Genomic DNA, 22,723 nt, shown 5'->3' on the forward strand with positions numbered 1-22,723 from the left:
AACTCCTATTTTTATTTATTCATTTATTTATTTATATCTCCTCTTTTATTTATTTATTTTATTTATTTGTTGTTTTGTCTTTTTGAGGGCTGTAGCCGTGGTATATGGAGCTTCCCAGGCTAGGGGTCCAATCGGAGCTGTAGCCATCAGCCTTCACCAGAGCCACAGCACCACAGGATCCAAGCCGAGTCTGTGACCTACACCAGAGCTCAGGGCAACGCCGGATCCTTAACCCACTGAGCGAGGCCAGGGATCAAACCCACAACCTCATGGTTCCTAGTCAGATTCGTTAACCACTGAGCCACAATGGGAACTCCAGGAACTCCTATTTTTAAATAAAACAAAAGAGTTGGGGGGAAAAAGCAAGTTACAAAATGGTGTGTCTAGTGGAATTCCACATTTCAAAAAAAGTGAGGTATATATTTGGACATGCATAGAGAAGATCTAAAAGAATATATGGAATTGTTAACTGTGATAGTTTTGGGTAGGTAGGACTTGGGACGTTCACCTTTTGCAACTATAGTTAGGATTTTTTTTTCCCACTGAGCATATATTATGTTTGTAATAAGAATAAAAGATTGGAATTTTAGAAATCACTTTCAGACTTTCTTGAGGAAGGCATTCAGTCACTGGTGAAATCATGAAGCAGTCAAAGCAGGGCAGGGAAACGGGTGGGGGTGGGGGGACTGAGTGTGCAAAAGCGGTACGTGGTGCGTAGGCATATGCAAGTGAGTGGGTAGGCCAGGCTGGCACCTCTTGAACATGCATTCTAGTCCCCTTTCATAGCCCCCTCACACTGGCCTCCTCTGTTTCTTGAATAAGCCTTTTAACACATAGCCTTTGCACATGCTGTCTCTGCCCTGAACACACACAGATTCCAATCATATATACATCCTGCTCTTACTTCACACCTCAGCTTAGTTGTCACTTCCTCAGAGCAGAAATGGGGCAGCCTTTCAGAATACAGCGGGCCCCTTTGTTATGTCTTTAGACACGCTATATGAGATTTGAATGGGGAAACAAGAAACTTAAAATGTGAAATGAGAGGGAATTCTCTTGTGGGTCAGTGGGTTAAGAACCCAAGTAGTATCCATGAAGATTCAGGTTGGATCCCTGGCCTTGCTCAGTGGGTTGAGGCATTGCAGGCTGGCAGCTGCAGCTCAGATTCGAACCCTGGCCCAGGAACTTACATATGACACAGATGTGGCCCTAAAAAGAGAAAAATAATAAAATAAAATAAAATAAAAGGGGAAGGGAGAAGGAAGGCAGAATGTGACGTATGCTTTAATGGTATTCATGTTTTGAAACTCTTCTCCTTGATCTGTATTGTCTTGCCTACCTGCTTCTCCTATTGGTAAATTTACTTGTGGTTCTTACATGTTTTCCATACAGGCAGTAAGAGAATCCTGAAATCATTAGTAGACTGTGAACTCCTTTATATTATTTTGGATAAATTCCTTTCTGCAGTTATTTACTGAGCACTTCAGTGTCTACCAAGTTCTGTGTGAGACCCTGGGTGGAATGACCTTATCTACCTCCCACCTTTCCTACTTTTACCTCTCCTACTTTCCTATTCAGTGCAAGCTCAGCCCACCCCTGATTTTCAATCTTCTGACCATTGGAATAACCCGAGAAGCTTAAAAACAAAATGAAACACTATGTGGGAATTCACCCCCAAGGGATTCTGACTCCAAGGTTCAAGGTCAGACCCAAGCAGAAAGGTTTTCTAAAAGTTCCTTGAGTGATGCTAATGTGCATTACACTTTCAACAGAAACCCTACTTGGAAATCTAGAGAACACCTGATTTCTTTTTTCTTTTCTTTTTTTGTCTTTTTGCCTTTTCTAGGGCCACACCCGTGGCATATGGAGGTTCCCAGGCTAGGGGTTTAATCAGAGCTGTAGCCACCAGCCTACACCAGAGCCACAGCAACACAGGATCTGAGCCTCATCTGCAACCTACACCACAGCTCACGGCAATGCCAGATCGTTAACCCACTGAGCAAGGCCAGGGATCAAACCTGCAACCTCATGGTTCCTAGTCAGATTCGTTAACCACTGCACCATGACAGGAACTCCTGAGAGCACCTGATTTCTGAAATCAAAGCCTGGCTGGTTCCAAAAGCACTGGTCCCTTAGATGGCATCAGACTTGCCTTGTTCACAAAGGTAGAGCTGAAGGCAGAAATCATAAAAGGTGACAGCTGAAGCATCATCCTGAATTAAGGCTAATGAGTTTGGATCAGAGCACTCACTTAATAGGAAATAGTTTGATCACTGTACAGCTGGATTAGATGCAGGTGTTCATGGAGGAGAGAGGCAGATTTAATTACCTGTGGGGAACTATACTAACTTTCAGATTCTTTTCTCTGTCATTCATGTGTCTCAAAGACTTTAAGAACAAGCAAGCATTATTTTAGGAGTTTAATGCATGGGGTACCTGAGGTCCTGGAAGGTTTATGCTTTTATTCTTTAGCACATCCAGCTACCAGGACTCCTGACTCCCAAACTCCAGAGGTTATCACTGGTTTTCCTGTCTAAAGCAGGACGTCTGATTCCTAGACTTGGCTCAGCATCTAATCAGATAGCTGTGGCCTCCTGAAACCACCTCTGCTCACAGGGGCTCACTCTCCTCAGGTGGGCTAAGTTGAACTACGTGGTCTATCCAAACGCTCTTCAGCATTAACAAGTGACACTAGGTGGCACTCAAGTAACTCCAATGAAGGGAGGTTGGACAGTGCTGGCCGCTGGGCAGTGGTAGTATCCAAGGATTTGGCAGCAAAAATAAACATGGAAGAACTAAGTTTGGTATCTAAATCTGTGAGATCTTGGAAGAGATTAAAAAGTTTCACTTTGGGAGTATAGGTGGATTTCAGTGACTTCATCACCTGTCAATATAAGGGAATTGGGCTTGCATAAACTTCCTAAGTTGAGGTATAGTCATGACTTACAGACCTAGAGGTGGAGTGTGGTCTGGTGTTAGTTAGACTGTGGGAATGAAGATACATATGTGTAAACAATGGTGGAAGACTACAAAGAACTAAAGCCAAAATACTAATAGTAGTGGCATTATGGGTGACATTTGTCATCTGTACACTTTTCTGTATTTCTCAAATTGTGTTTAATAATTTGTTTTTGGGTCTAATTATTTCAAAATTCAAAAGAACAAAAAAGGAAAGAGAAAAGAATGATCAGCAGGTTTCAACAAAGAAAGTTATTTGTAAATTACCTTGTTTATGGTTTTTAAAAAAAGCTAGTATGATTTCAAAAGGGGATTGTAATATTTCCCTTGGATGTGGAAATCACTTGACTTCAGTCTGAGCCACTGATGGCAAAATAACATCTGAAAAGGAGTTCTCCTGTGGCACAGTGGGTTAAGGAGCCAGCATTGTCATTGAAGTGGTTTGGGTTCCTGCAGTGGCCTGGGTTCCATCCCTGGCCCAGGAACTTCCATGTGCCACGGGCTCGGCCAAAAACAAAAAAAAATAAAAACACCTGAAAGGGAGTTCCCGTTGTGGTTCAGTGGTAATGAACCCAACTAGTATCCATGAGGACAGGGGTTCGATCACTGGCCTTGCTCAGTGGTTAAGGATCCGGCGTTGCCATGAGCTATGGTGTAGGTCGCAGACATGTCTCCAATCTGGCATTGCTGTGGCTGTGGCATAGGCCAGCAGCTACAGCTCAGATTCAACCCGTAGCCTGAAAACTTCCACATGTGGTGGATGTGGCCCTTAAAAGGCCAAAAACACCCAAAAAACAAAAAATATATGACAGACCATATTAACATTACAATTATTGGAGATCCCATCATGGTGCATCAGAAACGAATCTGATTAATAACCAAGAGGTCGTGAGTTTGATCCCTGGTCTCGCTCAGTGGGTTAAGGATTGGGCATTGCCATGAGCTGTGGTGTAGGTTGCAGACGCGGCTTGGATCTGGTGTTGCTGTGGCTGTTGCGTGGGCCGGCAGCTATAGCTCCAATTAGACCCCCAGCCTGGGAACCTCCATATGCCGTGGGTACAGCCCTAAAAAGCAAAACCAAAACAAAACAAAACATTACAATTGTCCTAAACATACACAAAAGGAACCCTTAAAATGAGAGCCAGATACAAATAAATTTTTAAATAATTTATCATTCTCTCCTTTAATCAAAATGTACTACTTTAAGTGTGAGATTGCTTTTTCAACTACATTTAACTTTTCAGCCTCATGCTAATTCTACAAAGGTTGGCAGATAGCAAATTGTGACTTTAACACTTTTTTGTTGCCGCTCGTTATTCCTCCCGATATCTCTGACATAAAGAGCACTAGGCTTGGAAAAGATTTAAAGGAAATTTCTAATCCAGCTTTGGCACAACTGAGCAGTATAAACATGATCAGGTTACTTGAGTGTTTTGGGTTTTCATTTTTCCATTTGTAAAGCAAAGCATGGGTGTTCTTACTATCTCTATCACATTGGTTATTATAGGGATAAAATAAGATAATGTATGTGACAGGACTTAAAATTCTATATAGGTGGGTTCTTTTGGAAAAAAATGGTAAGATAAAGTTAGGAGTACAAAATTTTCTGAGGGAGTGACACCTATAGAAGAAAAGAGAAACAAGCAGCATTGAGCAAGGGAGTGGTCAGAGTGCACTGCTTTCTCTGCCAGCCTGACAGGGAGCATGGAGCTCTGATGGCCAGTTCAAGGAGTCCATGCTGAATGGGAATGGCCAGTTCCTCGTACCACTCGCTTGCTCAGCCATTGGTTGGGGGACACCCCATGAAGAGAGTGATCTCAGATCCAACAAAGAGCAGGTCCAGAAGGAGCTAACAGCTGGAGGCTGCTAACTAACTATACTTCTTTAAGCTGAGTAGCAAATCCTTTCTTGAAAAGGAGGATGTGTGTGATATATCTCATGTCTGTTACACTGGCCCCTAAAATGACTCTACCTGGAGCCACCACTTGAGGCATTTGTAGGTTATACCTCAAGATTATGAGTTTTTGGGAGTTCTTATTGTGGCTCAGTGGAAACACATCTGACTAGCATCCATGAGGATGCAGGTTCGACCCCTGGCCTTGCTTGGATTAAGGATCCAGCATTGCTAAGAGCTGTGGTGTAGGTTGCAGACGCCGCTTGGATCCTGCGTTGCTGTGGCTGTGATGTAGGCCAGTAACTTTAGCTCTGATTCGACCCCTAACAGGAACCTCCATACGCCTCGGGCATGGTCCTAAAAAGACCAAAAAAAAAAAAAAAAAAAAAAAAAAAAAAAAAAAAAGATTATGAGTTTTTCTCTGACCACAAACTTCTGTCCTTGGATATTGTTCACTCCCTCTCTGAGCACTGAGCATGCTCCTCCCAGCCCCCATGACCCCTACCCTTCTACTCCTCCCTATCTTGACAGTCACCTCCTTCGGATTTCCTGGCCTCTCTAGCAAGATTCACCAGCTTGGACTCAAGGGTCTGGCATTTTAATATTGCCTTCTCTTGCTCCTCTTGTCTTCTATGTTTGTCGGACTGATTTCCAGTTGAGTCACCCCACAGTCTTCTTTTCTCTGAAACCTGAGTGTCAAATTTTACCAGAAAAATTCATGTAAATCTACTGACTAGCAAACCACAATTCAGTGACAGCCAATTTCATCAACACGTTTACTGCAGCAATTCTTTTATCCAGTCCTTATTGTCTCCCTGTTCCACTCACACTGCATCTAACTTAGAAGAGATAATTAACATTTATCCAATTCTGCCTTGTGCAGAAGGTATCTACATACTTGAAATACTCCCTTTCACTCTTCTCTCCAACTTTTATATGGTAACTCTTGAGGGCTGGGCTATGATTTGTACTACCCTGACTCCTGTTCAGTACCCAGAATAGTGCTGTAAGCTTAGAATAAATAATTGAATGAAGAAGCAACTAAATCAGTTTTGTTAAATGCCTATTGCAGGCTAGGGACAATGTCAAGTGTTTTATATATGTCATCTCAAGCCTCATAAGACTCCCATTTTGTAGGTTTTAATAGTCCTTTTATTTGTTGCCTAGCTCTTGCCACTAAATTTAAGTTTCTTGAAGGCAAATATCATGTCTGATTCATTTCTGTAGCTCTGGAGCTCTACTTCCCAGGTGATGCCTGACACATAGATGATGCTCAGTAGAAGTTAAATGAGACAAGTGACAGAACCACAAATAAAGGGTCAATGTTAGGACTCGAACCCAAGTCTGTTGAATAACAAGGCCTGTACACTTTGTGCCTTGTCATGTGGCTCTGTCTATGTTAAGTGTTGTCAACTGCTCAAGGCCTCGCAACAATTTAATGATCAAATTTGAATTAGAAGGAAATGATCTTTCATCACGTACTTCAATCAAACTGGTGACAGATATTATAGTTGTCACTTGCTTTATTTACTTCTAAAGAATGTGTCTAATATCATAGGGAGGATAATCGGCCAGCTCATGGATTTTGTTTCTTCTTCAAACATCTGACTGTAATTGTTTCTTTACTTTGATCTGAGGTCATCCATGATTCACTATATGTTTGGGTACCATTTAGCAGCCATTTGAATTCCATAAGCCTTCTATTTCCTACCAGGAGAATAAGATTAGCTAAAATTTGGATATGCTAACACTAGTGACAACATTATAAAAGTGAGTTAAACAAAATGTCACTTAGCAGAAAATGATAATTGTTTTTAATTAATCTTCCTTTTTGCTAGAATTTGGTTTTTAGTCAACTGATCCCATTTGATAAACAGTGTACATGATGTGGCAAGCACCAGAAATAAGCTTCTAGACATCTCATGGACCCTAAAAGTATGCAAATCTTTGAACCTATTGTTAGAGATCGAACAACAGTAGAGGTGAGATTCTAGAATTTCCATTCCCACCATCACTTATAATGGAACCAAACAACTGTGAAAGCATTTCAGAGATTACTGAGGCCCTCACTCATAAAGCATTTTATTTAGTGTAAATGCCAACTATTTTTAAATCTTATGATTCCATGATGAAAATGTTTTCCTAAACAATTTGAATTGCTCCCTAATCATTCTAATGGTTTCCCTATTTAAGTACCTTTCAAAAATAGCCACAGCATGTCTTCTTGAAATAGATGGGTATTAACCAAATGGAAGCATGCAATGAAAATTTTCTGCTAAAGCAATGAAACCGAAATAGTCTGAGCTAAATGGTCTCTATGGTTGCTTTCAGTCATGGGGGAAAAAAATCTATGGTTCTACCCCTTAAAAAGTTTAGTCAATGCTAAAACCTATATACAATTCACATGCTCTGTTATTTATGCCTTACATGATAAATTCTTGCCCATTAATTTAACTAAAATCTGAAGGGAAGTTAGCAACTATTTGTGAATACATCCATTTGTTTTTATTAACTCATCATTCCATCAACATGTTTTATAAAATGGTCATAACTTAACAAGAAGTTCTCGTTAAAGAAAGAAGCATTTTCAGAAATGTTTTTTCCTTACGTTTTTTGCAAAGGTGGAAAAAATTTTCAAAATTCAGTTATAATTTTGTGTTAAAAGAGCTGCTATTGTATCACCTCTCCAGATCATAACATCTTACATTTGTTTCACATTTTATAGTTTAACAAATTTATTTTTTCAGTTTTTAAATTTCCTATCACATTCACCTCACTGGTTTCTCTAGACCTTCTCATCACTCCTCAAGCACCCAGTTTCCCTGAACCCTCATACTCCACCTTTGACCCCACCTTTGAGCCCTGAGGAGAGAGCTTAGCAAATCTTCCTTCCTTCCTCCCTCCCTTCCTTTTTTTTCTTTCCTTCTTTCTTTTTTGGCTGTACTCTCAGCGTATGGAAGTTCTGGGCCAGGGACTGAGTCAGAGCCACAGCTGAGACTTATGCCAGAGCTGCAGCAATGCTGGATCCTTAACCCACTGTGCCACAGCAGGAACTCCTTAGCAGATATTTCTGACATTTTTCAGTCAGAAATGAGCAAACCAAAGCTCAGGAAAATGAATCTAGCTGGTGGGTGAAGATGCCTCAAATTACAATTTATATTGCATCTATAAAGTTCATTGGAACAAAATTTTATATGAAAAGGGATCATTTGGGTAATTTAATATGGCTGAAACCATTTTAGGAAAATTGATAATTGATAGATAAATTTCACAACCATAAGGATCCACTGTGACTTCTAAACAGAACCTAATGTCTCCTAACATGTATTCATCCTGCTATAATATAGACAGATTACTCAGATGGGTTTGAATTTAGACACTGCTGACTCCCTAACTGTGTGACTTGTTGGATGGATATATTGCCTGGCACATAACTGAATTAATATTTGTTGAATTAATAAATGGACTTAAAAATTTCAATAGACCCTCATTGTTTATTAGCTGTTTCTTTGCCACAATTCTTTTGGAAAACAATAAGGCAACATATAGCAAGAACCACATGAATGTCTATGTGATACTCCTTGATTCAAGAATTCTACTCCAAGGAATTTTTTTTTTTTTTTTTTTTTTACTTTTTAGGGCCACCCCCGCGGCATATGGAGGTTCCCAGGCTAGGGGTCTAATCAGAGCTACAGCTGCTGGCCTACACCACAGGCACAGCAATGCCAGACCCGAGCCACATCTGTGACCTACACCACAGCTCACGGCAATGCCGGATCCTTAACCCACTGAGTGAGGCCAGGGATCGAACCTGCAACCTCATGTTCCTAGTCGGATTGGTTTCCACTGCACCATGACAGGAACTCCCAAGGAATTTTTCAAGGCAAAATCCTATAGGAGTAACACCCTTGAGGGTATTCCCAAGGTTATCAATTACAGGCAAATATGAGACAGTCTCAAAGCCCAGGATACAATAACTATGAAAGGTATGATTTCTGGCTGCCAAGCATGTTTCCACATTTCTTTTTGTCTTTTGTCTTTTTAGGGCTGCACCTGCGGCATATGGAGGTTCCCAGGCTAGGGGTCCAATCAGAAATGTAGCTGCTGGCCATGCCACAGCCACAGCCACAGCAATGCGGGATCCGAGTCTCGTCTGCGACCTACACCACAGCTCACAGCAACACTGGATTCTTAACCCTCTGAGCAAGGCTAGGGATCCAACCTGCAACCTCATGGATACTAGTTGGGTTGGTTAATCACTGAGCCACAACAGGAACTCCTGGCAAGCATATTTCTTCCCTATCACTTCCTTCACTCCTCTTAAACATAGGGGAGGCACATGACCCAAGGTGGCCAATCAGACTGTCCTATCTCCACAGCCACAGTGACTGGTTTAGGGATAAGCCAATGAAAGTCCTTTCCTAGGAATTTTCCTTTATAATTGGTGAGGAAGACATTCTCTTGTTTTTATGGTCAAGGACTGGAAAAATACAACTCCACGTTGCCGGTCACACAGAGAAAGACTGGCTGCAGCAAAACCAAGTAAATAAGGCCAATACACAGAGATGAAGAGAGACAGAGACTCAGGTGGTACATTCCTGAAAACAATTTGAGGCTTGGATCCAGTCACACCTAATATCTCTTCCACTCATGTCCACTTCAGTTACACAAGCCATTAAGTCTCTATTTTTGTTAAGCTGGTTTAAGTTAGGTTTCTGTCACTGACAATTAAGAGCCCTGATTACTACATAAACACACAGGAATGCCATGTGGCCTTTAAAACAGCAATTTTTCAGGAACATGGGAAAATGTTTACTTCAAAATTTTAAATGATAGTAACAAAAGACAAAGTAGTAGGTGTATATGTATGAGTATACAAGGAAAAAGGTGGATATGTTAACAGTGCTTACTCTTGAATGAGAGTAAAATGGAACAGAACTTTTCTTTTACATAATTCTATTACTTGAAAATATTTCAGGGAGCATGTATCATATTGCTATTGTCATTTAAAAAGAAAGAAAAGTACATACCTTAGGATTATCATGATGTAAATATACTTGATCACCTGGAAGATTATATGAAAATAGTTATTGTGCTACAAAATAAGATTTTAGTTGTTTCAATTGTTTCAAAAACATTTTGATACACTTTACTTATTGGCTTTTAATTAAGAAACATTTACAGAATAAAATGCATACATTCTGTCATGTGAAAACTTCTTTAAAGATTTAAAACTAACAACATAAGAGGAGTAATCTCATTTATTAGGAGTTTGTTTATAAATTTTAATTCCATTTTCAAATTAACATTTAACTTTGCAGTGCCTGTGAGGACATTCAGTACTAGAATGTTGGCTTTCCTTGACATTTCCTTACCATTTTCTCTCCTAATTCCTTTTAATGATTGTACGACTGTAAAATTTGTCTGAGTTAATTTTTACTAAGACTAATGGTGGAAGAAATCATTTTTTCTTTTGTTTTATGTTAGTATTAGCTCTGTTACTTCTATGTAAGCTATTTCAGCTCTTTCCTACTCAGTTTTCCTCACAAGAAAAGCAAGAACTTTAGGTATACAATTTTCTATATAAAATATAGATTGTTCTTAAAGACGTGATTGTTTACTTGGTTTGGTTTAGAATAAAAATCTACCAGTGAATGATTTTATATGGTCATCTCTTTTGATAAATTTAGAATAATAAACTTCTATATACTCTATATTTACTTCTACTAAAAGAAGTGAAATATACCTTTACTCCATTCTTTCTACCTGCACATTGGGATGTATGAGATGTTGGTATATAATTAGTAACATATGATTCTAAGCAGTACTTCCTACAAAGAGGAAAAAAATAACACAATTAAGGAGTTCCCATCTTGGTTCAGTGGTTAATGAACTGGACTGGTATCCATGAGGATGTGGGTTCAATCTCTGGCTTTGTTCCGTGGGTTAAGGATCAGACATTGCCATGAGCTGTGGTGTAGGTCGAAGACATGGCTTGATCCTAAGTTGCTGTGGCTGTGGTGTAGGCCTGCAGCTGTAGTCCAAATCGACCCCTAGCCTGGGACCCTCCATATGCCACAGGTGTGGCCCTAAAAAGACAAAAGACAAAAAAAACAAAAACAAACAAACAAAAAAAACCCCGCAAAAAACAATTAAGCAAAGGCACAATGTTTCTTCACCTTCAGTAAAATAAAACCTTGTTTTAGCGTGGATCAATAATGTGAAAAGTAAATTAGGCACTTTTTTTTTTTTTTTTTTTTTTGTCTTTTTACCATTTCTTGGGCCGCTCCTGCAGCATATGGAGGTTCCCAGGCTAGGGATCAAATTGGAGCTGTAGCTGCCAGCCTATGCCAAAGCCACAGCAACGTGGGATCCGAGCAGTGTCTGCGATCCTTAACCCACTGAGCAAGGCCAGGGATTGAACCCGAAACCTCATGGTTCCTAGTCCGATTTGCTAACCACTGAGCTACGACGGGAACTCTAGTAAATTAGGTACTTTTAAAAAGTTATTTATATCTTCTCTTTACCTCATTTTTTTTCCAGTTTAATAGAAACATGATAATAGCTTCCTTGACAACATCCAACAATTCATGTATCTTTTGAGATTATAAATGAAATATTACTGGAGTATACTATAGAGAAAAATGCACATTTTAGAAATGTACAGCTTAATAAATTTTTACAAACTCAGCATGCTCATGTAATAAACATGCAAGACAAGAAACAATAACCACAGAAATATCACTCACACCCCTTCAAGTCACTACACCCTCTCAAGAGTATTCATTTTCCTGATCTCTAACACTATAGACTTTGCTTGTGCTTGAACTTCACATAAAAGGATTCACAGGTATATAGTTTTTCTGCCTGACTTGTTTCACTCACTGCCATGTTTATGAAGTTCATACATACCTTGTGCAGTTTATGGATCATTCCTTTGCCTTGATGTACAGCATTCAGTTTTATGAAATATATCACAATTTACTTATACATTTCTCTGTTGATGGGCATTTGGATAGTGTTTGTGTCTGGCTTTATGAATGGGAGAACAAATATGTTCAGTTCTGTGGGGCATATACCTACAATTGGGATTTCTTAGTCGTAGCTTATATGTATGTTCAGCATTAGTAGACACACTGCCTAGCAATTGCTCAAAATAATTGATCCAGTTAACACTCCCACAAGTAGAGTATGAGATGTTTGGTTGCTGTACATCTTTGCCAACACCTGGGATTTTAAATTTCAAAACCCATAAATCTCCTTCAAATGCAAGATGTTTCCTAATTTTATTTTACTAGTTTGTCTTGTTCCAAAGTAATTTAAGGTGACTTGAAGGTAACAATGTGAATGCCACTTCATTACTCACAGCTTCTCTTCAGACTGTTATTGCCCTCTGAGGCATTCTTAATTAAGCTACGCCTTTGTTAATCCAAATAAAAGCAAGCCCAATAACCAAACTGAATTAAAATTTCCTAATTTTACTAGAGTGTTTCCCAGAAATGCTAATTATGTCCTTTAGTTCTACAGACAACAGAGACTAATTCCTCCCAATTTGTAAAAACCTGGAGGAGCTCAACTCTATACCACAGGCTAGGAAAATTTTAGTACACAGCCAATATACTCACTTAAAATGCAAATCTAATTTCCCATGCAAAGTTAGTAACCCAAACACCAAGAGCAGAATTCATTCTTTTTCTTTTATGTCTACTGCCTGACTTTTCTACATCTGACTTTGTGGGCTGTTTTGTGTAATTCTACCAGAGTTTCCTTTTGAGAATAAGAGCAATGTTGGATAGAGAGGAGAAAGAGAAAAGCCTATACTTCACAATGGCCATGGTTCTCAGGAGACCAACCACAATTGTGGGTCCATTCTATGATCTGATAAAAATACTCAAGCTCTGGGAAATCTAATAACCAGCTGTCATCTTCCTCTTCACACTTTTCAATTTTTTTTCCTGTCTTTTTAGGGCCACACCTGAGGCACATGGAGGTTCCCAGACTAGGGGTCGATTTGGAGCTGTAGCCACTGGCCTACACCACAGCCACAGCAACACCAGATCCAAGCCTCGTCTGCAACCTACACCACAGTTCATGGTAACGTCCACTCCTTAACCCACTGAACGAGGCCAGGGATTGAACCTGCATCCTCATGAATACGAGTCAGATTCCCTTCCACTGAGCCATGATGGCAACTCCACACTTTGCAGTTGTTGACCCTAACCTTCCTTACTGCTGGTCTTCTCCTCCACTTGCTTTAAATTGTGAGGTTTTTTGCTCAGTTACCCTCATTTATACATACCATATCACTTCCAATGGAGTGTGGCTCTCTCCTGAGGTGCTGTTTTAATTAGTTAATCAATATACATATATTTGCAGACTACATTCTCTGTGCCTGACACTGAGAACCCAGAGGTAAATAAGAGCTTTTAAATAGTTCACAGCCTAGCTAAGGAGAGAGAGAGGTACACATCTTGCTCCAAGTGCTAAAACAGCAATAATAAAGCATATAAGAAGTAAAAGACCTTATTTTGTTACACAAGTGGATGTGGGACAAATGAGAAAAATATTTTATTCTCCCTCCTACCACACTTTGTTTACTTTGTTACCTCAGTGTCAGGTTACAATTATGGTAATTTATTCAAAAATAAAGAAAACCACAATCTGGCAAGTATGTGAATGTAACACCAATGATGGAAAATGATCATCTTTCATATTCTGGTTTCTTTGTTTTGGTTTGAGGGTGTGTGTGTGTGTGTGTGTGTGTGTGTGTGTGTGTGTGTGTGTGTGTGTGTTTATTTTTTGGCATGCTTTCACAGTTCTTCCTGGAAACTATTTATTACCCCTTGACTCAAAGCTCAAGAGCTATCTTCCACTGGTCATTTCTGACTGACACAGGCTCAGAAGCCTCTTCAAACAGGTTGTTCATTGGTCTCAACTTGTATGTGTCCATCCCACTCTTTCCATCTCCAGCACGCCTGTTCATGGATTGTTATATATATAAGAATTTAGTGGACAAAAATAAAAGATAGAAGACCTACAGATTGGTAGAATGCGCCAGTTGGAAATTAGCAGATTGGTACAGTGTAGACTAACAGGTCACAAACTTTAAAGTGCACAGGAATCACTGAAGTGTTCACAATGCAGATTTCCAGGTCCCACTCCAAGAGACTTGGATTCAACAGTTTTGGCCCAGGAGTCTGCATTTAATAATCAACCCAGTTTTTAATGGAGGTGGTTCTTGAAACTCATTTTGAGAAACCTCATTTTGGTTCCCATTTAACGAACACACAAATACTCCACACTATTAAGAAGATGCAAATCTCTGACTGGCCCCTATCTTTACGCAGATAGGCATTACCAGATCTCTTGTCAGCAGCTCTTTTTTTTTAATTAATACATTTTTAAAGAGAAGTTTTGGATTTACAGAAGAGTACAGAGTTCCCATAGACCCCTCTAAAAATCCCAAACCTCTTTCCCTTCCCCAAACCCTTGGCAACCACTGATCTTTTCGCTGTCAGCATTTGGTACTGTCAATACTTGGATTTAAGCCATTCTGAGCAGTATGTAGTGGCATCTCATTGTTGTTTTAATTTGCAATTCCCTAATGGCAGATGATGTTGAGCATCTTTTCATATGCTTATCTGCCATCTGTATATGTAACTGCTAATACTATTTGACTCCCATTCTATTTAAATATCTCCATTGGGCCGATGTCTCTTCATTCTTTCTAGTCCCAAGGTGCTGTTGGCTTCAGGCTGTCTGTCCCCAATAGATATCTTGTTCCTTACATCCTCTTTATTCTTATACTTCATTGGAACTGAGGGCCCTGGATTTTTCAAACAATATACCAGTTCCTCTAGAGGCTTTGACTTGGGCTGCTGACAGAGAAATCTTTATTAAATCCTTAAAAAGATATTATTCAAGAGACACACAAGGGAAATGAGTGATGAGAAGAGGAGGTACCATTGAAAGTGGCCCCAGGACATTAGGTTTATCACAAAATCCTTTCCATGAGTCAGTTCATCTTTTCCATTTTAGTTTCAGGGAGGGTATTTGACCCCATGGAATTAGGAGCCTTCTCCTACTTTTACCAAATTACTAAAGCCAATGAAACCTTATCCAAATTTGGGGCTCCCCTGACCACAGAGGACCCTCTGTCTGAGTTATTGCTCCTGAAACTCACACAGCTGTCTCTAGAGAGCACAGAATGGAGGCCAAGTTTCTTGGATGAAATGCATTAAGTTTTCCAAGGATGTGGTTGATCCCAGAAAATACACAGCTAATTTATAAGAAAGCAGCTGCCTTGAGGATAACATATGAAAGATTCCAGAGGTCAAGAACTGACCTCAGTCCATATGGGAAACTCTCACTGGTGTGAACTGAAAAAGCTTTCATAAAGCCATAGGCTATCTAAAACCCTTGACGATGCTATTTTATGTTTCAGAGAGAAAGAGGTCAAAGATGAAAATCTTGAAATACAGACTCTGTCTCTGCATTGGCCAGGAGACTGATGCTATCTGAGCCGTCTGGAAGGAGGTGGGGAGTAGGGAACTCCTTCCTTATGCTGGTGCTAGTCCTGATCCTAGGATTTAACTACTATTTTCAGTTTAAAAGAGTCCAATAGGTCTATATATTTTAATATATTTTTACAGAAGAGGAGAATTTTTTCCACAGTCTTTGAGCCTCTCTAGAAGCCAATAAATCATGTTAAAAAGAGGCCCAGATTATCTGTCTTCCTTTGTCTTAATGCCTCCGCAAGATCATGCATTACCTCATAGGACTGGTATGTGACAGATTCTATTTTGAGTCTTCCGATGATTCCTTCATTTAGTCTTTCTTGAGAACCAGAGTTCAGAAAAATCTGTGCAAGTGGAAGTCGCCTCCAGTTCCCTGGACCTTACAGTCCTAGTTTCAAAGAGGTCAGTGTCTTCTTAAGGGCCATGTGGAGGCTCCAGTATGTTCCCAGGAGAATGCATTCTTTGTGCTGAGTAGTTATCTACAGAGCATCTTAGCCAGAGTTCTGTTTGGTGCTGTAGTGACATAAGATATTTGTAGCTGAAGATCTTTTTGAGTTGGTAAATAATGGGACTTTTTTAGTGTACCCAATAAAGCTTAGTTAATAAAACTCCTCATTGATGAAGCCATTATTCATTTCCAATGAAACTACCAAGACAGGAGCCTTATACAACAAACATGCTGTCCTAACTTGTTGGAGGACACTGTGGCTGAAAGCTATAGCCATTTTCACTCCATCTTCCTTACTGATAATTTGGCTTGATCAAACGCTTAGCACATGTACAAAAGCCACTCAAAAAGTTTTTTGGTATATGCCATTCTAAATTACAAGCATGGCATACTAACTCTGAGACTTATTTGGTTTCAGTGGTAAAATATACATCGCCTGAAATTTACCCTTTTAACCATCTTTAGGTGTACAGTTCAGTGACATTAAGTACATTCATATTGTTGTGCAATCATCACCACCATCCATCTCTAGAACTACTTCATCTTCCCCAAAGGAAACTCTGTACCCATTAAACAATAATCTCCCATTCAAACTACCCCTGGCCCCTGGCAACCACCATTCCACTTTCTGCCTCTATGACTTGGACTTGGGTATACTGTATAAATGGAATCATACAATATTTGTTTTTTTGTGTCTGGCTTATTTCACATAGCATAATGTCCTTGGGGTTTGTCCATGTTGTAGCGTGTATCGGAATTTTCATTGTTTTTAGAGGCTCAAATATATACTATTGTATGTGTATATACATATATATACATGCACACACACATATATACATACACAGTGGATCCTTGAAAAAGACTTTGAACTGTGCAGGCCCACCTTTACATGGATTTTTTTCACTAAACATGTACTATGATACATTATCTGTGGTTGATTGTTCCTTGGATCATGAACCACAGATATGGAGGGCAGATGTAACGTTATATGCATATTTTTGACTGTGCAGAGGGTTAGCACCCATAACCCCTGAGCTGTTCAAGGATTAACTGTACGTCTGTATGTGTATGTCTGTCTGTATATGTGTATATATATATGTACACACCAATACCACATTTTGCTTATTCATTCATCTATCAATGGACACTTGAGTTGCTTCCAAAAGAAAATTTTATTTTCTTTTTATGGCTGTACCTGCAGCAGTGAATTTGGCTACTGTGAATAACGCTACTGTGAACACTGGTATAGAAATACCTGTCCAAATTCTTGCTTTTTTGGTGTATACTCAGAAGTATAATTGCTAGATTATATTGTAATTCTATTTTGAAAAATCATGATACCATTTTTTCATAGCAGCTGCACCATTTTATATATTCCTACTAGCAATGGGTTCCACTTTCTTCATATCCTTGTCAACATTTGGAATTTTTTTTTATAATAGCCATGTTAATGTGTGTGAAGTGATATCTCATGGTTTCAATATGAATTTCCCTAATGATTAGATATTGAGCATCTTTTCATGGGCTTAGTGGCCATTTGTATACCTTTGAAGATGTCTATTCAAGTCTTTTGCCCATTTAAATTGGATGTTTTGTTGTTGAGTTGAAATTTTAAGATACATATTCCAGAAATTAATCCCTTATAAGATATATAATTTGTGAATATTTTCTCCCATTCTGAGGATTTCCTTTTCATTCTGTTGACAATGTATTTTGATGCACAGAAGTTCTTAAATTTCAATGAAGTCCAATTTATCTATTTTTTTTTTCTTGACTGTGTTTTTTGGCAAGCAGGAAATCATTACCAAATCCAATCTCTTAAAGCTTTTTTCCTACGTTTTCTTCTAACTTTTGGCTCTAACATTTAGGTCTTTGATCCATTTTGAGTTAATTTTTGTACATAGCATAAGATAAGGGTCCAATTTATTTTTGCATTAGCATTTTTGCTTTTTTTTTTTTTTTTGCTTTTGGATATCCAGTTTTCCCAACACCCACTTGTTAAAAAGACTGTCTTTTCCTAGTAATGACCTTGGCACTCTTACTGAAAATTATTTGGCCATATATGTAAGGGTTTATTTCTGGGTTCTCTATTGTACTCCATTGGTGTTTATGTGTGTATGCCAGTACCACACAGTTTTGATTGCCATAGCATTATAAGAGATCAAGAATGTGAGACCTCCAACTTTGTTCTTTTTTTTCAAAATTGTTTTGATTATTTGGGGTCCTTTGATAAAATTCCGTAATAATTTCAGGATGAATTTTCCATTTCAGAAAAAAATTTTATTTTCTTTTTATGGCTGTACCTGCAGCATATAGAAGTTCCCAGGCTAGGGGTCGAATTGGAGCTGCAGCTGCTGGCCTATACCACAGCCACGAAACCCCAGATCCAAGCTGCATCTGGGACCTATGCCATAGATTGCAGCAAAGCCGGATCTTTAACCCACTGAACAAGGCCAGGGATCAAATCCACATCCTCACAGAGACAACATTGGATCCTTAGCCTGCTAAGCCAAAATGGGAACTCCAAAATGTGGAGATATTGATGAGGATTGCACTGAAAATGTAGATCATGTTGTGCAGTATTGACATATTAATATTAAACATTCTAATCAATGAACATGGGGTATCTTTCCATCCCATGTTCCATGGGATGTCTAATTTCTTTCAAGAATGTTTTGTAGTTTTTGGTGTAATTAACCTCCTTGGTTTCCAAGTGCTTCATAATTCTTCAGTTGTAAACTGAACTGTTTTCTTAATCTTCTTTTGGACTATTCATTGTTAGTGTATAGAAACACAGCTGATTTTGTGTATTAATTTTGTATCCTACAACTTTGCTGAATTCTCTTATTAATTCTGACAACATATGTGTGTGTGTATGTGTGTGTGTGTGTAATCTTTAGGCTTTCCTACATATAGGATCTTGTCACTTGCAAATGAAGATATTTTGCTTCTTCTTTTACAATTTGGATGCCTTTCTTTTTTAATATCTTGCCTAATTGCTCTGAATAGAACTACTAGCACTATGTTGACTAGAAGTGTTGAAATTAAGCATCTTTAACTTATTCCTGGTCTTAGAGGAAAAGCCTTCTGTCTTTCATCACTGAGTATGTTGGCTGTGGGTTTTTCATATATGGCCTTTATTATGTTGAAGTAACTTTTTTCTAATCCTAGTTTGTTGAGCGTTTTTATTATGAAAGGTGATGAATTTTATCAAATGATCAAATGCTCTTTCTATATGGATTGAGACCATAGATCCTGAGATTTTGTAACCAGGGAAATGTCTTTTATTTTCAGCAGCACCACCTACCCCCCCAAATTGGGAGAGGCTTCAGCAATTAAGAACTTAAAGTTTGCTTTTAGTTATTTTTATTTTATTTTATTTTATTTTTTGGCTGTGGCTAGGGCATGTAGAAGTTCCTGGCCCATGGATGGAAACTTTGCCACAGAAGGGACCCAAGCCAGTGCAGTGACAATGCCAGACCCTTAAGCTGTTGTGCCACAAAGGAACTCCAGAATTTAAGAGTTTTATCTCATGAAACTCTGTTTTATTCCATACTCCTGAGTGAAGTCAACCACTGTTGTCAATTATAGCAATCAGATATAGTTATTTTCCCTTTTCTTGACCTGGCTACCATTTTTCATTTAATTTTTTTTTTTTTCTTTTTAGGGCCATACTGTGGCATATGCAAGTTCCTGGGCTAGGGGTTAATCGGAGATGCAGCTGCCGGCCTACACCATGGCAACACCAGATCAGAGCTGTATCTGCAACCTATGTTGTAGCTTGCGGCAATACTGGATCCTTAACCCAGTGAGTGAGGCCAGGGAACGAACCCACATCCTCATGGATACTATGTTGGGTTCTTAACCCGCTGAGGCACAACAGGAACTTCAAGGCTACTGTTTTTCTTCAGCTCACTATAGCACTCCCTCTTTCTTGCTAATGATTAAACAAAATGGCAAATCAATTTGGACTTATTGATGAAGGACAGGCTATAAATCATTTTTGATGGGATGAATTTAATTTTTAAATGATCACTAGTGAAATGAACTTTTTTGGCAAGTACAATTCTATGAATAAACACATGTACAGATATATGTAACTATCACCACAATGAGGATACACCTCAGTTCCATTACCCTAAAACACTCCTGCATTCTATCCTTTTATTAGACTAGCCTTACCCTACCTTGAATTCCTGGCAACTACTAATTTTCTTCATCACTACAATTTTGTCTTTCTGAGAATATCATATAGTGTATAACACATTATCTCTGTGAGGAAAAGCTGCAGTGTGACTGATGGCTTTGCCAGCAGCCATTCTGAATAACAGAACTGTTCTAAACTATGAACCTGGTATTATCATGGTATGAGACAATAATCTTAGATTCATATGTTGTATCAGCCTCGGAACGTCTATCAGTCTGATAGGAAGAGTGTTAGCCAAATTATAAGACTAATGGTTGAGGACTGGTGCCGAAATTTTAGCATCTGGATCACAAGAAAAAATAGACTGTAAGGTTGCCATGGGTGGTACATGGCCATTTCATGAACTTCTACATGTTATCATTCACACACGAAGGACAGTGAGGAGAAAATGTAAGCTGAAAACTACAGAACTGTATAAGAGATGCTTCCCAACAGATTATAAAGCAACTATGCTTTGTTACCACTGTAGAGTCAGTAATATAATGGTCAGACAAAACACATCTGGTACAGTAAAATGGAAATAATCATATTTTAACTATTTGGATGTTTTGGCTACAAGTAACAGAATATCCAGCTGAAAGTGGCTAAAATAATATCTCACGTAAAAAGTCTCTCTAGAGGTAGGTAGTCCCAGGACTGAATCAGTGGTCTCTTCAATATCATGAAAAGTCAAGTGCTTTCTAAAAACCATGTGTATCATCTCAGATGCAGAAAAAGTGACTGACAAAATTCAACATTCACTCATACTAACAACTCTCACCAAAATGGGTATAGAGGGAACATAGTAAAAGCTATTTACAACAAACTCACAGCTAACATAATACTCAATGGTGAAAAGCTGAAAGCCTTCCCACTAAACTCAGGAACAAGACAAGGATGCCCACTCTTACCACTTCTATTCAACATAGTTTTGGAAGTCCTAGTCACAGCAGTCAGACAAGAAAAAGAAATAAAAAATATCCAAACTGGAAAGGAAGAAGTAAAACTGTCACTATTTGTAGATAACATGATACTCTACATAGAGAACCCTAAAGTCTCCACACAAAAACTATTAGAATCAATAAATGAATTCAGCAAGGTAGCAGGATACAAGCCTTAATATACAGAAATCCGTTGCATTTCTTTATACTAACAATGAAATGTCAGAAGAAGAAAGTAAATCCAATTTAAAACTGTGTCAAAAAAATACACAAAAACCTAGGAATTAACCAACGAGGTGAAAGACACATATGCTAAAAACTATAAAACGTTGATAAAGGAAACTGAAGATGATTCAAAGAAATGGACAGATACCCCATGCTCTTGGATCAGAAGAATTAATGTTAAAATGGTTGTAACACCCAAAGAAATCTACAGATAGGAATCTGCAATCCCTATCAAAATACTCATGACATTTTTCACAGAACTAGAACAAATAATCCTAAAATTTATATGGAACCATAAAAGACCCAGAATTGCCAGAGCAATCCTGAGGAAAAAGCACAAAAGTTGGAAGAATAATCCTTCTAGACTTGAGACAATACTATGATACTATAGTAATCAAAACAGCAAGGTATTGGCACAAAAAAAGACATATAGATCAACAGAACAGAACAAAGAATCCAGAAATAAATCCACATATCTATGGTCAATTAATCTATAACAAACAAGGCAAGAATATACAATGGAGAAAAGACAGTCTCTTCAACAAGCAGTGCTGGGAAAGTTGGACAGCTGTATATAAAGCAATTAAACTGAACATTCCCTCACACCATATACAAGCAAACAACCCCTCCCAATCCATAATAATCACAAAGTGGTTTAAACACTAAATATAAGACTCCTCCATAAAACTCCTAAAAGAGAACATAGGGAAAATATTTTCTGACATAAATTGTTTTCTTAGGACAGTCTACAAAGCAATACAAAAATGCAAAAATAAATAAATGAAATCTAATCAAATTTAAAAGCTTTGGCACAGCAAAGGAAACTACCAACAGAATGAAAGGACAACCCACAGAATGGGAGAAAATATTTGCAAGTGATGTAACCAACAAGCAAGGAGTTAATATCCAGAAATACACAAACAATTCATTCAACTCAATATCAAAAAACAAAAACACAACACAATAAAAAAACGGGCAAAAGACATTTCTCTAAAGAAAAATACAGATAGCCAATAAGTGCACGAAAAGATGCTCACATCGGTAATTATTAGAGAAATGCAAATCAAAATCACAATGAGGTATCATCTCACATCAAGCAGAAAGGCCATCATTAAAAATAACAAATGCTGGAGAGGGCGTGGAGAAAAGGGAACCCTCCCACAATGTTGGTGGGAATATAAATTGGTGCAGCTACTATGGACAGCAGTATGGGGGTCCCTTAAAAAACTAAAAATAGAGCTACCATATGACCCAGCAATCCTACTCCTGGGCATATATATGAAAAAGACAAGAACCCTAATTAGAAAAGATACATGCACCCCAATGTTCATTTAACATTACTTACAATAGCCAAGACATGAAAACAATCCAAGTGCCCATCAACAGATAACTGGCTTAAGAAGTTGTGAGATTTTATGTATATATATATATATATATATATATATATATATATATATATATATATATTAGCCATAAAAAAGAATGAAATACTGCTATTTGGAGCAACATGGATGGACCTAGAGAATACTACACTAAGTGAAGTAAGTCAGACAG

General features: G+C 38.5%; 1 protein-coding gene and 1 long non-coding RNA gene across 5 annotated transcripts in view; one reads left to right on the forward strand and one right to left on the reverse strand.

Annotated features, from left to right (window-relative positions):
• The window catches only part of LOC146397769 (uncharacterized), a 119,093-nt gene that overhangs the window by 89,312 nt on the left and 7,058 nt on the right, over positions 1-22,723 (forward strand). The window lies entirely within an intron of this gene.
• TMEM30C (transmembrane protein 30C) overlaps positions 1-22,723 on the reverse strand; it is a 60,432-nt gene that overhangs the window by 6,410 nt on the left and 31,299 nt on the right. For 2 of the 4 annotated variants that reach the window (XM_084991601.1, XM_084991602.1), the window contains exons 8-9: positions 9,883-9,917; positions 5,388-5,541 (exon numbers count right to left, since the gene is read on the reverse strand). In XM_084991601.1, coding sequence (XP_084847727.1) covers positions 5,388-5,541; positions 9,883-9,917 — 189 coding nt within the window. Of the gene's footprint in view, positions 1-5,387; positions 5,542-9,882; positions 9,918-13,151; positions 13,191-22,723 lie in introns of all 4 variants that reach the window. The other 2 variants (XM_084991607.1, XM_084991605.1) reach the window with 2 other exon arrangements.

The sequence above is a fragment of the Sus scrofa genome, chromosome 13 (assembly GCF_054392235.1).
Source record: "Sus scrofa isolate SSC_HxYL_T2T_F1_AM1 chromosome 13, Sscrofa_HxYL_maternal_Yorkshire_Landrace_v2.0, whole genome shotgun sequence".
Lineage (NCBI taxonomy): Eukaryota > Metazoa > Chordata > Mammalia > Artiodactyla > Suidae > Sus > Sus scrofa.